Source organism: Dreissena polymorpha, chromosome 11 (assembly GCF_020536995.1).
Source record: "Dreissena polymorpha isolate Duluth1 chromosome 11, UMN_Dpol_1.0, whole genome shotgun sequence".
Taxonomy (NCBI): Eukaryota; Metazoa; Mollusca; class Bivalvia; order Myida; family Dreissenidae; genus Dreissena; species Dreissena polymorpha.
In genome coordinates, this window is record NC_068365.1 from 60,508,507 (window position 1) to 60,521,405 (window position 12,899).

Sequence of the window (12,899 nt, forward strand, 5' to 3'; positions counted from 1 at the left end):
CGCAATTGTAATAAGCGCCTGAACAACACATAGAGTATCTTGCACACGATTAAAGCCGACGTTATCCATATCGAAGTATAGTCTAGGACCCATATGAGACCCGATCGGACTACGCTTTTCGAAAAGTGAAACAGCTGATGTCATTAGCCTTTTTTTTTCCCAATTGGGAATTTTGTAGCAAATTTTGGGAAGAAAGTATACTTTTTGCGATTGGAAATATAGACGAATTTTGGCTATAAAATCAGGCCAAAAAAGCCCTGCAGTTAGCATGAAAATATTCTGTATAAATATAGCTTACATGCTTACATAGTCACTCTTTTATACATGTAACATAAAATAAATGTTTTTATGCCCCAGTAGGGTGGCATATAGCAGTCGCACTGTCCGTCTGTCCGTCCGTCTGTCTGTTCGTCACACTTGTGTGTTAAGGTTTCGAAAAATGCTCATAACTTCTCTGTCCCTTCAGATGTAACCTTCATATTTGGTATGCATGTGAATATGGACAAGGTCTTTCCATAAGCACACAAATTTTGATCCCTTTGACCTTGACCTTGAACTTATGGTACACATTTAGTTTTCGAAATCTGCGTTTTAACTAAGGTTTCGAAAAAGAATTTTTGGGGGCATATGTCTTCTGATGGAGACAGCTCTTGTTACTAAATATTTTTTGGCGGTAGTATAACTGATAGAAAATGTACATTATAATGCTATCAAAGCAGAAAAAAATTCAGCTTTCTGTCTTTGCAAAGCTCATATGTTGTTTTTTTTTATGACTATATTATGTCATCTCCATAGCAGTTCATACAAGGCCATTTTATTCACACTTTTAGAGTCCTTGTTTTGTTTTCATAATATATATTTTTTACAAGAGGCCTTGTTTTATTGTTTTTTTCTCTGAAATATATACCATAGTGAAACAACATATGAGCCTTCAAAATACTCATAGCTTTTTTGACAAAACACTTTATTATTTGTATTGGGGTTATATTATGTATGTATAATGTAACACATCATCAGCCTTGTATAATTTTCAAAACATATTATTTTGTCTATTTTATCTCTGGCAAAATTGGGCCAATTTATTGTGTGTAAAGTGTTGTCCCAGATTATGTTGTGCAGTCTGCACAGGCTAATCAGGGACAACACTTTCTGCTTTTATGGTATTCCAGTTTAGGTAGAAAGTGACATCATTGATAAGCCTGTTTGGACTGCACAGGCTAATCTGGGATGAATCTTTATTCACATGAATTAGTCCTGGTTTTCCCAGAGCAAGGTTCATATAGTGTGAAAATTGCATTAGTTCTCAGAAAACTTTCTTCTTTATTTAGATACTGGATTCGGGTCAGTTGCAGACAATCATTGATTCCAAGTGCTCGGAAAGCCCTCTATGGTTGTACCTGGTCTGTGAGGAGCTCCGTATCTATGGAGACTTTAGGACTCTGACCAATCACCTGAAGGCCATCACAACTTCTCTAGAAGGAACGGTAGATGCCATAGTAGAGAGACTAGTATCTGAGGATGACACTGGCTGCATGGAAAGGGTAATTTGATGTAGTATTTATTTTATTATGCCCCCGGAATGGTGGCATATAGCATTTGAACTGTCTGTCTGTCCGTCCGTCCGAAAACTTTAACATTGGCCATAATTTTTGCAATATTGAAGATTGCAACTTGATATTTGGCATGCGTGTGTATCTCATGAAGCTGCACATTTTGAGTGGTGAAAGGTCAAGGTCATCCTTAAAGGTCACTAGTCAAAATATACAAATCAAGGGAAGTAATAAGCTTTAAAAGGGAGATAATTTCTAAACCTGCCTAATTATATATTGAAATTTTATTTCAAGCGGCGCTATAGGGGGCATTGTGTTTCTGACAAACACATCTCTTGTATATATAAAAGTTTACATTTGTGTTCCAGGTATTAAAAACATTTACTGGCTAAGAATTATAACTGAGACCAGCTTTTAAGAAATATTGTACCTCCTTTCTGTATTGACAAAAGTCTTGTTAAGGTTTGTGTGCAAGATGACATTTTGGTTCAGATTAAGTGTAAACCTATTTATTTTAGCTTGATTGCATCGAAAGCCTTAGGCTTATTTGAAACGCTCTTGAGTCAAATTTCTGGGACTTGAATCAGTACTAAGTGTCTTTGGGGGAGATCTAAAGAAAGATCCTACAGTGGTGATTGAACCCATGCCCTCCCAATTGCTAGGCAGACACCATATCCACTATGCCATGGTGACGTTAAGTTCAGGTTTTGGTTCAGGTTTGCATGCAATAAGTAAATATTTGAACATGTCTCAGTGATCATAAGGGAGGTCACTGACCCAGAAAAATAATTTTGACAAGCCTATTGCAGGATTATGCCCCCTTTTTAACTTTAATTAAGTCAGTTTAGTTTAATGTGCAAGTTTTAGTTCAGGCAAACGTTCATGTAAAAGTTTTTTATGCAACAAGTATGATTTTCTGTCACTACTAAAGTTATTTTATGCGAGCTTAATACTTGTCATCTAGGTTATAATGACATTTTGGTTCAGGTTTGCGTTCAACAAGTACATTTCTCTGATGCTCTGTAAACACTTAAAATATTCAAATGAAATTTCTGACATATATCAATGATCATCCTAGGAGTTCACTGACCAAGGCACATAACTCCGTCTGCAATTAAGCAGAATTATGCCTCTGTTTGTACTTAAAAATACAGGTTAACATTTTCACACAGCAAGGCCTAATTATAGCAGACAAAAAGGTTAACATTTTCACACAGCAAGGCCTAATTATAGCAGACAAAAAGGTTAACATTTTCACACAGCAAGGCCTAATTATAGCAGACAAAAAGGTTAAAATTTTCACACAGCAAGGCCTAATTATAGCAGGCATGTAGGCCTAGCATGGGGTTGCATTTGGTGCCAGGTTGGTCAAGGCTAAGGTCCCTTAACATTTTATACAATGTTTGTGTTTAATAACTTTGTAAATTTTGTTTCTTATCCAATGTTTCTGGTCCCCATTCCCAAATTTGTAACACAAACACTGTAAGGAAATACCATGTTATTTATCATGTCATCCTTTACAGATTTTGGTAATATATAACAACATTAGTTTTGTCATTTTTCAGCACTAAATCTAAATGGGCCTCACACTTGGAAAACAGGGATTAATGCATGTGCCTTAAGTGTCACAAATTTGCCTGTGAAGTCTGCGCAGGCTAATCAGGGTGACACTTTTCTCCTTAATGCAATTTTCGCTATCCAGAGTTTTTAAATATTCTTTTAAACAAAAAATAAAATAGAAGCTGAAATGTTATCCCTGATAACAGACTGCACAGGCTTATCTAGAACAACATTAAACGCACTTGCATGGAACCTTTTCCAAAGCCAAGCTCAAATATCACAAACCCCACTAATTGTTCTTCCGTGAAAGGCGCTGGGACTCATCTGCTGCAGTATAGGTCAGCTGACGTGCCTTGATCTGCAGAGGATGCTGGGTAATATCGAGGCACAGGAACCGCTGGCCTCCCTCACCTGGGCATCGCTAAGGAGGAACCTCCAGGCGTACCTTCGTATAGCTGACTTCAATGATGTCATCATGTTTGTTCATGACCAGATGAAACAGGTTCATTGAGTTCTAAATGATGCTTTAAAGGCAGTTTTCTTTGAATATCTAATGATGCATTTAAGGCAGTTTCTTTGAGTATTAAATGAAGCTTTAAAGGCAGTTGGTATACTTTAGATACTTTTTGTCAGAATCAAATGTTACACGTTTGTGAAGCATTTCATCATCAGATAAAATACATTCTTTGATAGATCTATATAATTTTACTCTTCTAGCTGCAGAGAAGGGGAGTCACTCTGTCAGTCATCCTTCTTTTAGATAGTCCTTATTCAAAGTTTCTGTCCCCATTAAAAGTGTGTGAATTTTTTGGACATATGTCCAGTATTGAATTTAAACTTTAAATAGGTCATCATTAAGGGTAGATGTGCAGGACACTTTTCATCCCTATTTAAGCTTGATTGCATTGTGGGACACTCTATGCCTATAGATAATGTCTCAAGTCTGTATGTCGAAAACTACTATTTCGTGACATCGGCAACATTTTAAGAATGCTTAAATTGATTGGTGATCTAACCCGATACACCAATGTGATATTGAGGGTTATCTAAATCTTTCAACAATTATGTTAAATATTTCAGATGAAAAATGTTGAGAAACAATAATGCATAGTTTTAATTATGGCAACAATATAGAAATTCCTTAAAAAATATTCTGTATTATTTGTATGTTGAGACATAAAAATGAACCATTCTCTGGGAAAATGGGGCTTAATGCATGCATTAATAAAGTGTTGTCAAAGATTAGTTTGTACAGACTTATCAGGGATGACACTTTCCGCCTTAACAGGATTTCACCTAAGAATATACTTTCTTTCAACAAAAACTCACCATAAAAGGGGAAAGTCTTGTCCCTGATTTGGGATAGCACTTTACACCCAAGCCATTTTTCCCTTAAAGCATCTGTAATTAGCGAAGGCCATGTCTGGTTTCAGGTTGTATATAGAAAGCTTGTACAAGACAAGAATTGTTTGGAGAAGTACCATAAACTCTTTGCTGATTACATTGAATGGTGGAGTGACAGTAGGGAACTGAAGATGCATAGTCTGCCACATCACTTTGTGGCTGCAAAATTGAATAGAAGGTAACATTACTGCCACATACATCTTCACATTTTAGTTCTGTGTTTTATACAAAACTCTTTGTATATTAAAATAAATACAGAATATTACGCTAGTCAATTGTTCCAAGAGTTTGCATCAAGCGAGTGGCTTGTGTAATGACGTATCACACGAGAGGCGGAGCCTTGAGTGTGATGCGAAATAGCACAAGCAACGAGAGTGATACAAACTCTTGGAACAATTGACTAGCGTAATATTCTGTTTATTATATACAACAACTAACGAAAACAGTTAACAATTGTATTTTTTTGCTTTAACAAAACTGACAAAACAATGACTAAAACAGTACGCCATAGTTTATTTAAGACGCGTATGAATACAGTTCATGTGAATTAACGTGTAAACATTTGAACCGGGAAAACACAGGTTTCCGACACGCTTACCTTAATGACATTGTTAATCCAGTGTTTATAACAATTAAGTTGACAACTTTAATCCAATGTTTATAACAAAAATGTTGAAATGATATGCACTTCCACTTCTATTCTTCCATGTCTTTATCGAAACTTAGTAGTTAGTTTAAACCACACTATTTTATTGTATTGCTATCAAAATTTACATTTATGCATGATAAACACACACTCTGAAATACGTTTTAAACGAATAGTTTACTGTTAAAAAACACTATGTCCGACATGTCATTAAATTCCAGAGAGTTTAAATAAAACTATTGTGTTTGGTCACAGAAATGATGTCAAACTATGTACTACGTAATATATCTACGTAATATATTTCGTAATATGAAATAGGGGTTTCCTATTTTTGGTCCGCATATTGTGACGTCATTTAATGGGTCGAAGAAAGTAGTCCGGCTAGTATGGTAATACGGAATCGGAAAACAGCGAGAAGCATAATACCGAATTTATTTCAACAATTAATAAAACCTGTATTTTGTTAAAAGCATTAAACAGGTATATAATAAATAGTTTAAACAACGTCTACTTTTGAATACTGATACTAGCATTTGAAGGTTTCAGAGTTTTTCTAAATGACACAAAATATGCTTTGTAAAAAAACATTTCCAAAGCACTCTTAAAATTCGTATACATAAATAGAAAATGATGTCTGCAAAATATAAACAAGATATACATGTGGTTTTTCGTACTCTTAGGGTATATTGGTTAAGATTGCATGAACATGATTCAATAATTGTGTTCTGATATGATTTGATATCTTCAACTTTTTTTTTTCCTAGGTTGTTTTTTTTTCCATGGAGATTTCAGAATATCAACTGCATACAATAATGTTCACACATTAAAATGCCTTAATGTTAATGTCTCCATTCTATTTAAAAACTGTTAATAGGTTTAACAAAGATTTATCTATTTTATGTTATTTAGACTCATCAATTTTCTGAGGAACACCAAAGAAGGTGGTGAATTGCCATTTTTTCATCGGAGCGGTTACTTTCAAGTAAGTTGTTCTTATATTATAATTATTAATATTTGTAAGAAGATGAATGATATGGTCTTAATTGAACATAATGAAAATTAACATTTGTTAATACTAGATATAATATCTGCCCATAGAGTCCTGTAATTTTCTTTCTTGGCGGCAGAACTTGTTGAATCGTTTCATGTTACCCTGATTTTTCAAACATTCTGACACGATAAACATTTGTGTCACTTTTTTCAATGAAGTAAATAAATAACAATCTTAAAATGAAAATTATTATAGTATATTAAAATAACATAATAGCAAGTTTCAGCAATTTTTAGTATATATGTCAATTGATCTTCAAATGGAATGAATTATGACTTTGTACAAACTTGAGGGTTGATTTGTATCTGATAACAGCATAAATATTCTTATTGTCATGTCCAATATCAACTCACTGTTGTTTCCCATCCCAAGGTTACCAGTATAGTGCCATCATTAAGCTCTTGAAAAAGGTGTTCCTCCATAAATAAATTAATAAGATGCTACCAACATCACATACTCACACACATTCATAATGTTTAATGCATACATTCAATCCCATCATTTATTGTGAAGAATCTAATTCCACCAGGAAAAGTTTATTGTTAATTTTCACCCTAAAGCTTTTAATTTAAGTAGCGTCGAACCATTGCTCAGCATTAAAAAGCATTTTTATGGCCTCAGGGCTGTCAATTTAGTATTTCCAGATTGCGTAAAGTGCAATAGTCGTTAAGTGTTTGATAGATTTGCTGCTCTTATAATAAGTGTTGCATGCATCATGTCAATATTGTGAACATATTTTTGTCTGATGACATTTTCCATTATTGTCAATACATCTTCCATAAATCCTGAATAGTCAAGCTTTATTAGGAGAAATATGCTGGTATTAAATCTAGTATATCTTTCTGAAAAGTAATATTACAGATCAAGTCGAGATCAACATGTCTAACAATGGTTAGTGTTCGTTTTGCGGCTTGCGTTGTTGGTCGTCAGCATTTAGCTCATTACCGCTTAAGAGGCCAAATGTTTTGATGAAACTTGGTCAGAATGTTTGTCTAGACAATATCTAGGCTGAGGTTAAATCTGGGTCACATGTGTCCAAAACCAAGGTCACCAGATTAAATCTTTGAATACCCTTGTTCCCACTCTAGATGTCACATTTGCACCTTATTTATTACTCAATATTGATCAAACTTGGTCCGAATGTTCATCTTGACTATATCTAGGCCAAATTAGAATCTGGGTCACTTGCATTTATAAACTAGGTCACCAGGTCAAGTAAAAAAAATCTATACAAGTCTATGTGTAACATTTATGAATTAAGATTGATTGAAATGTGTCAGAATGGTTATCTAAAAAATATCAAGGCCAAGGTTGAATATTGGTCAGGTGCATCCAAAAATTAGGTCACCTGGTTAAATCGTAAAAAGCTTGTTACCACTTGAATGGCCATATTTATGACTAAGTCCGTATGAAACTAGGTGTCTACTAATATGTAGGCATTGAAGGCCATTTGATCACCTTTTGTTTGTCCTCAGTGGTGCTTCCTATGTCGTAGGTTGTCAGCATTTACCTTGTAAACACTGAAGTAAACAGGCTGCAGTTTAGATAAAAATCATAACTTATGATTTTACTGGGGAGTGATTTTACTGGGGAAGTCACTACTTAAAAGATATCTAACTACATTTTGTTTGTTACATATAATAAGTAAAATTGATGGAAATAGATTTGCGTTCTGGGAAAACTGGGCTTAATGCATGTGTGTGTTGATGGAATTTTGGGACAACACTTTACGCATATGCATCAAGCCTTGTTTTCTAAGAGCAAGGCTCATACAATGTTTTCTTTCAGCGGATGAGATGCAACATGCTGGCTGATCCAGTCATCAAAGGTGTGCAGCCGGCGGTTATCTGTACTTTTTGCAAGAATAGCCGGTCTGTGTACCACCCCTCACGATTGTTCACAAATGAGTCTATGTGTGTCGTGTGTGGTAACCAGACTGTGAGGGTGCCACAGCTCACTAAAGATGCGTTCTATTGTCATTGGCATTCTGTAAATATTCACCCCACCATGAGGAAATGTTGTCTGTGTGGAGGAATTGCAGATCGAAGCACAGTCCCAGCAAAGTTGTGTTCCAACTGTAGTTTTGGTAACTCCGGGAATCAGTGTTGCATTGTTGATCCAAAATGAAACCATGACTGTGTAAAAGCGGAGGGATATAGATTTGGCGTTGTCCATCCGTCCACCTTTCCATCTGTCTGTCTTTCCGTCAGTCTGTCCCTCTGTCACAAAATTTTTCATTGCTATATCTCAGAAACTATACAAGATATCAACATGAAACTTCATGGGTGTATACCTAGATAGCAATGAGTAGAAGTGCCATGTACATAAGCCATAACCCTACACTTTCTCAAATAAGAGTTATTGCCCTATTTTACGATGTAAATTGTCAGGGCTATATCTCAGATTCAATAAAAGACTTAAACATAAAACTTCATGGGTGTATTGATATCAACTATGAGAAATGCCATGCACAAGAACCATAACACTAGACTTCCTTAAGTTAGGGTTATTGCCCTTTGTTGTTTTTGTATTGTGTAACTTGTTATGGCTTTATCTCATATAGGCTACAAGACTTCAATTTAAACTTTATGGGTGTGTAGATATCAAAGAGGAGAATTACAATGCATAAAAACAACTATCCTACACTTAAATATTTTTTAAGGTTATACCTTACATCAAGGGATTTGCACCCATCCATAAACAAACTGTATTGTTTCTATGGCTTGTTGAGCTTCATTCTGGAAAAAATTGGACTTATCAGTTACTACATTCTCCGCTTTAATGGTATTTTTTTGCTTACATGAAGTCTCTTTTAAGCAAAAATCTAGTTTAGGCAGAAAGTGAAGTTCCTAATTATCCTGGGCGGACCGCTGAGGGTAATGTGAGATGTCATTTAGCCTTTTACCACTTTCCTAGAACGTTACTCATATGTCCCCCTTCCCCCTCTCTTCCTCACCTCTTTTTCTATCCCTTTTCCAAGTATTGAAGCTGTTTGTTACTGTCATAAGTACACAGTCCCAGTGTCAGAGATTGTCATGATAATTTAAGTGATGTACCCATGTGTGTATGATCTTTTTAAATGATGTGCAAAGTAAATTAAGCATGAAGTAAAACGGAGTATATAAACTAATAGTGATTTTATATTATTTTATACTGTGTTTATAGAATATCTCCGAATGTTTATAAGTTTTGAGTATGTTTAAAGATTGTTTATGTTTTCCTAGAATACCGTATGTATTGCATGTTTTTTTAAACACTGTAATTGGAAATATTTTAGGTTATTTAGAAAGTTTGTCTCTAGTACCTCTATTCTGATTGGGTTTGTGATAATTTTTTGTCATGAGTGCAGAATGAAAGATAAAGCAATTATTTAGTCTGTGTGTCTGTCTAATTGTGTGCACTTTGTACTAACCAGAGTACAGAGGAACAGCGTGAGGAGGTTAAGTGGTGGTTGCAATATGATGGAAATATTCTTGAAAAGGCATGAACAACAACGAACAAAATACTGTACAATTACATTCCAATTTAGAAAAAAAATCCACACATTTGTTCTAAATACATGACTGCGCTTCTAAAATGAACCGCATCTCTGTATTATACATTCCATGAATTCCTTCTACAAACGACTTAATAAAAAAGTACTGAAAAACATGTTCAGCTCTTTATATAATGTTTAGTCCTACTATGTCTGGTTGGAAGTTCATATAAAGGCAATATTAGTGTTTGCTGTTGTTATTTTTTGATTATTCAGTTTTTATATGTTAGGGTTGAGAAAATTTAACTGATTTTTATAAGGATCTTATGTACATGTAGTTGTTATTTGGGAAGGTTGAATGATATTTTAGAAAATGTGTTACTTGTTTTAAAGGGGCCTTTTCACAGATTTTGGCATGTATTTAAGTTTGTCATTAAATGCTTTATGTTGATAAATGTAAACATTGGATCTTAAAAGCTCCAGTAAAAAAAAGTAACACTCAACTGGTCTCGAACCACGGACCCCTAGAGTTAAATTCTATCGCTTAGACCACTCGAACATCTGTGCTCATACAATGAGCGATGTATTTTATACTTTATATAAGCAATCTTCATAGTATCTCAAAATATAACGACAACAACAGAACTCCAAATTATTCAATCGTTTTGCGTTGCAACGCTTTATATTTTTCAGGTTTTTAAAGCGTCAAAATATGCATACTATGTTCAGAATTACTGTTTTCTCACAAATATCATAACTACAACGAAAATTTGGGAATTTGAAGCCTTTTTGTTTTAATTTTGTTTATTTACCAAAACGTGAAATGTACCCTTTAAATAAAGGGATGTACATTTCAACAAAAGACTCGCAAAGTATTTGTTATGCATAAAGTATATTTTAATTTTGTTATTATAAGATTGTGCGTATAGTCTATATTAATGTTTTAAATAGTTATTAGTGTATTCCAACAGTAAGCAGTTATAATACTGCAGTGTAAAACATATGCTGTATTTGTTTATATATTTGCTGTGATAACAGTTGAAGTTTTATTTCAAATTTGTTATTAATTTGTTATTTATACCTTAAATTTTAATAAGACTGCATTTATTATAGATATTGCATTTTATTGTATTGAATAGTAAATGTTTTGTTTTGTTCTTACATACTTCTAACTAAAATTGTATATGCCCACTTTGGATGAGTAGAATGATGTTTTTTTTTGCAAAATAATGTCCCTTTATTTCTCAAATATATAATATATAGATGCCTGAAACATGTGTTTTCAACCCACTTTAACCCTTTACCACTTAGATTTTGACTTATTTGTAGTTCCTTAGAAAGTTAAATATAAAAAAAGACCTTTCTTACTGTATTCAAGTTTTAAAGGCTTCCTTTCCAACCCTTAGTTACTGATGAGCAGCAGACAGCATAAAACCTGAACAGACTGCGAGTTACTCGCAGGCTGTTCTGGTTTTAGGCTGTTTGCACGTCATAGCCATTTTCACTTTACTTCTGAGAGGGAAAGGGTTAAGTAGTTGGTGGATGAACCTCAATCTAAAGAGTTAAATGACCATTAACATGTTTCAGTAGATGATTAGAAGGGAAATAATTTTTTCTTTGACACGTTTTGTATTTATAGTCCCTACTTGTTGTGTGCTCAACTTCTCTTTAACTATTGGATGGATCTTCCTCAAATGTTCACAGTTGAACGACATCATTGTGTAAATGATCTGTAAAAAATCATTTGGCTACACGTTTTGTAAACATCATGCCCTTTTGAATGTTTTTCCAATCAAAATATGGTGTTTGCAATTTTCTTTTAACTACTGGGTGGTTTTTAAACGTTTACAGATTAATTACTTAAGTGTGTATATCAATGTAAACAAATGTTTTTTGACTGAGACCAATTGTGGATTTATTATGTCCACTGTAGACTATAATGTTGTCTTGTCTGTATCCAATATGTGGTTGTCTGTGATACAGGTCTAGTTTGTATATTGTGCATGTTGATAATTATCTAAATAGGCCATTGCAAATATTCTGATATATCATTGATAAAAAAATACACAAATTTTAGTTTTTCCATTTTTTGTTATGTGAGTGTTTTATCTTGACATTTATCTCGTTTATGCTCTTTTTATTAAATGTTTATTAAATATTGTTTAATTTGTATTTTTTATTATGTATGCATGCGAAAATGGGTCTTATGCCATAGACGACAAGTGTAACTCCAGACCAGCTTACACATCTGTGGAGTCTTGTCAGGGAGATACCCTGTTGGCTATAAAGTCACACAAGGTTTTGTGGTCTCATAAGTGGACAGGGTAGCTCCTGACCATACTGTGCCAATGTGCAGGCTCATCTGTAGATACGCTGGCCCATAAGGCAGTGTTCCTTTTTTCGCATGATGTGGGGCAATTTTGAAATTATGCTTAAAAAAAGCATACAACATAAGCTCTGAAGAACTCTGTTTAAGACGTTCGAACCTATTTGACGTATCCAATTTAAGCATTGAAATGTAAGAGAAACTTAAAAAACCTTGATAGAAACAGAAAAAAATCATTTCATTATAATTTGAATCTTTGAATGCGTACGTAAACATTAAATCAAATTAAATTCAGTTTATAGTGATATACTTAAAAGATGTAAGAAACTGAGTTGACTTTTCGAAACTTTGTTATATGCTCACAAAGGTTTGAACTTTCAGGATATGGATCCTGCATGCTTCTGGTGTAACTATTTATTATAAAAATTTATGTTTTATACACTTTTAGCAATCACTGTAGCAATTTTTTGGCAAGACTTTTCGAAGAAAAGGTAAACAATTGTTATGTTGACTATATGTATTTTATTTTGTAGCATTTTAACACTGCTTAGCAATAAAATTATATAAACCAATCTCGTTCATATTGTAAATTCATGTATATTAATGCTGATGTATAAATATATAACATTATTTGGCATTTTATGTCATCGGATGAAAATTGCAAAGGTTTACTTTTTTGTTTAGGGTTATTTCATTTTACAGCTGTTATATTCATGTTTACGAAAATACGCTTTGCTTTTTCTGATTCTCCAAACAAAGCCTTGGTGTTAAGATTTTGTGTGAAGTTATCTTAACTACCGGTAAACTAAGCCTTTTAAACCTTGAATTGTTTTACACAGTTGTTACCACATCTATGACGATCTTGATCTCGTTACAGTAAAAACATA

The 12,899-nt window shown here is 33.8% G+C and overlaps 1 protein-coding gene across 1 annotated transcript in view; it reads left to right on the forward strand.

Moving 5' to 3' along the window:
* Positions 1-12,584, forward strand: part of LOC127851915 (TPR repeat-containing protein DDB_G0287407-like) — a 71,516-nt gene extending 58,932 nt beyond the window's left edge. Inside the window, exons 16-20 of the mRNA XM_052385902.1 lie at positions 1,329-1,541; positions 3,421-3,612; positions 4,544-4,692; positions 6,070-6,142; positions 8,000-12,584. Coding sequence (XP_052241862.1) covers positions 1,329-1,541; positions 3,421-3,612; positions 4,544-4,692; positions 6,070-6,142; positions 8,000-8,338 — 966 coding nt within the window. The 3' untranslated portion in view covers positions 8,339-12,584. The remainder of the gene's footprint in view (positions 1-1,328; positions 1,542-3,420; positions 3,613-4,543; positions 4,693-6,069; positions 6,143-7,999) is intronic.
* Positions 12,585-12,899: the final 315 nt, after the last annotated feature.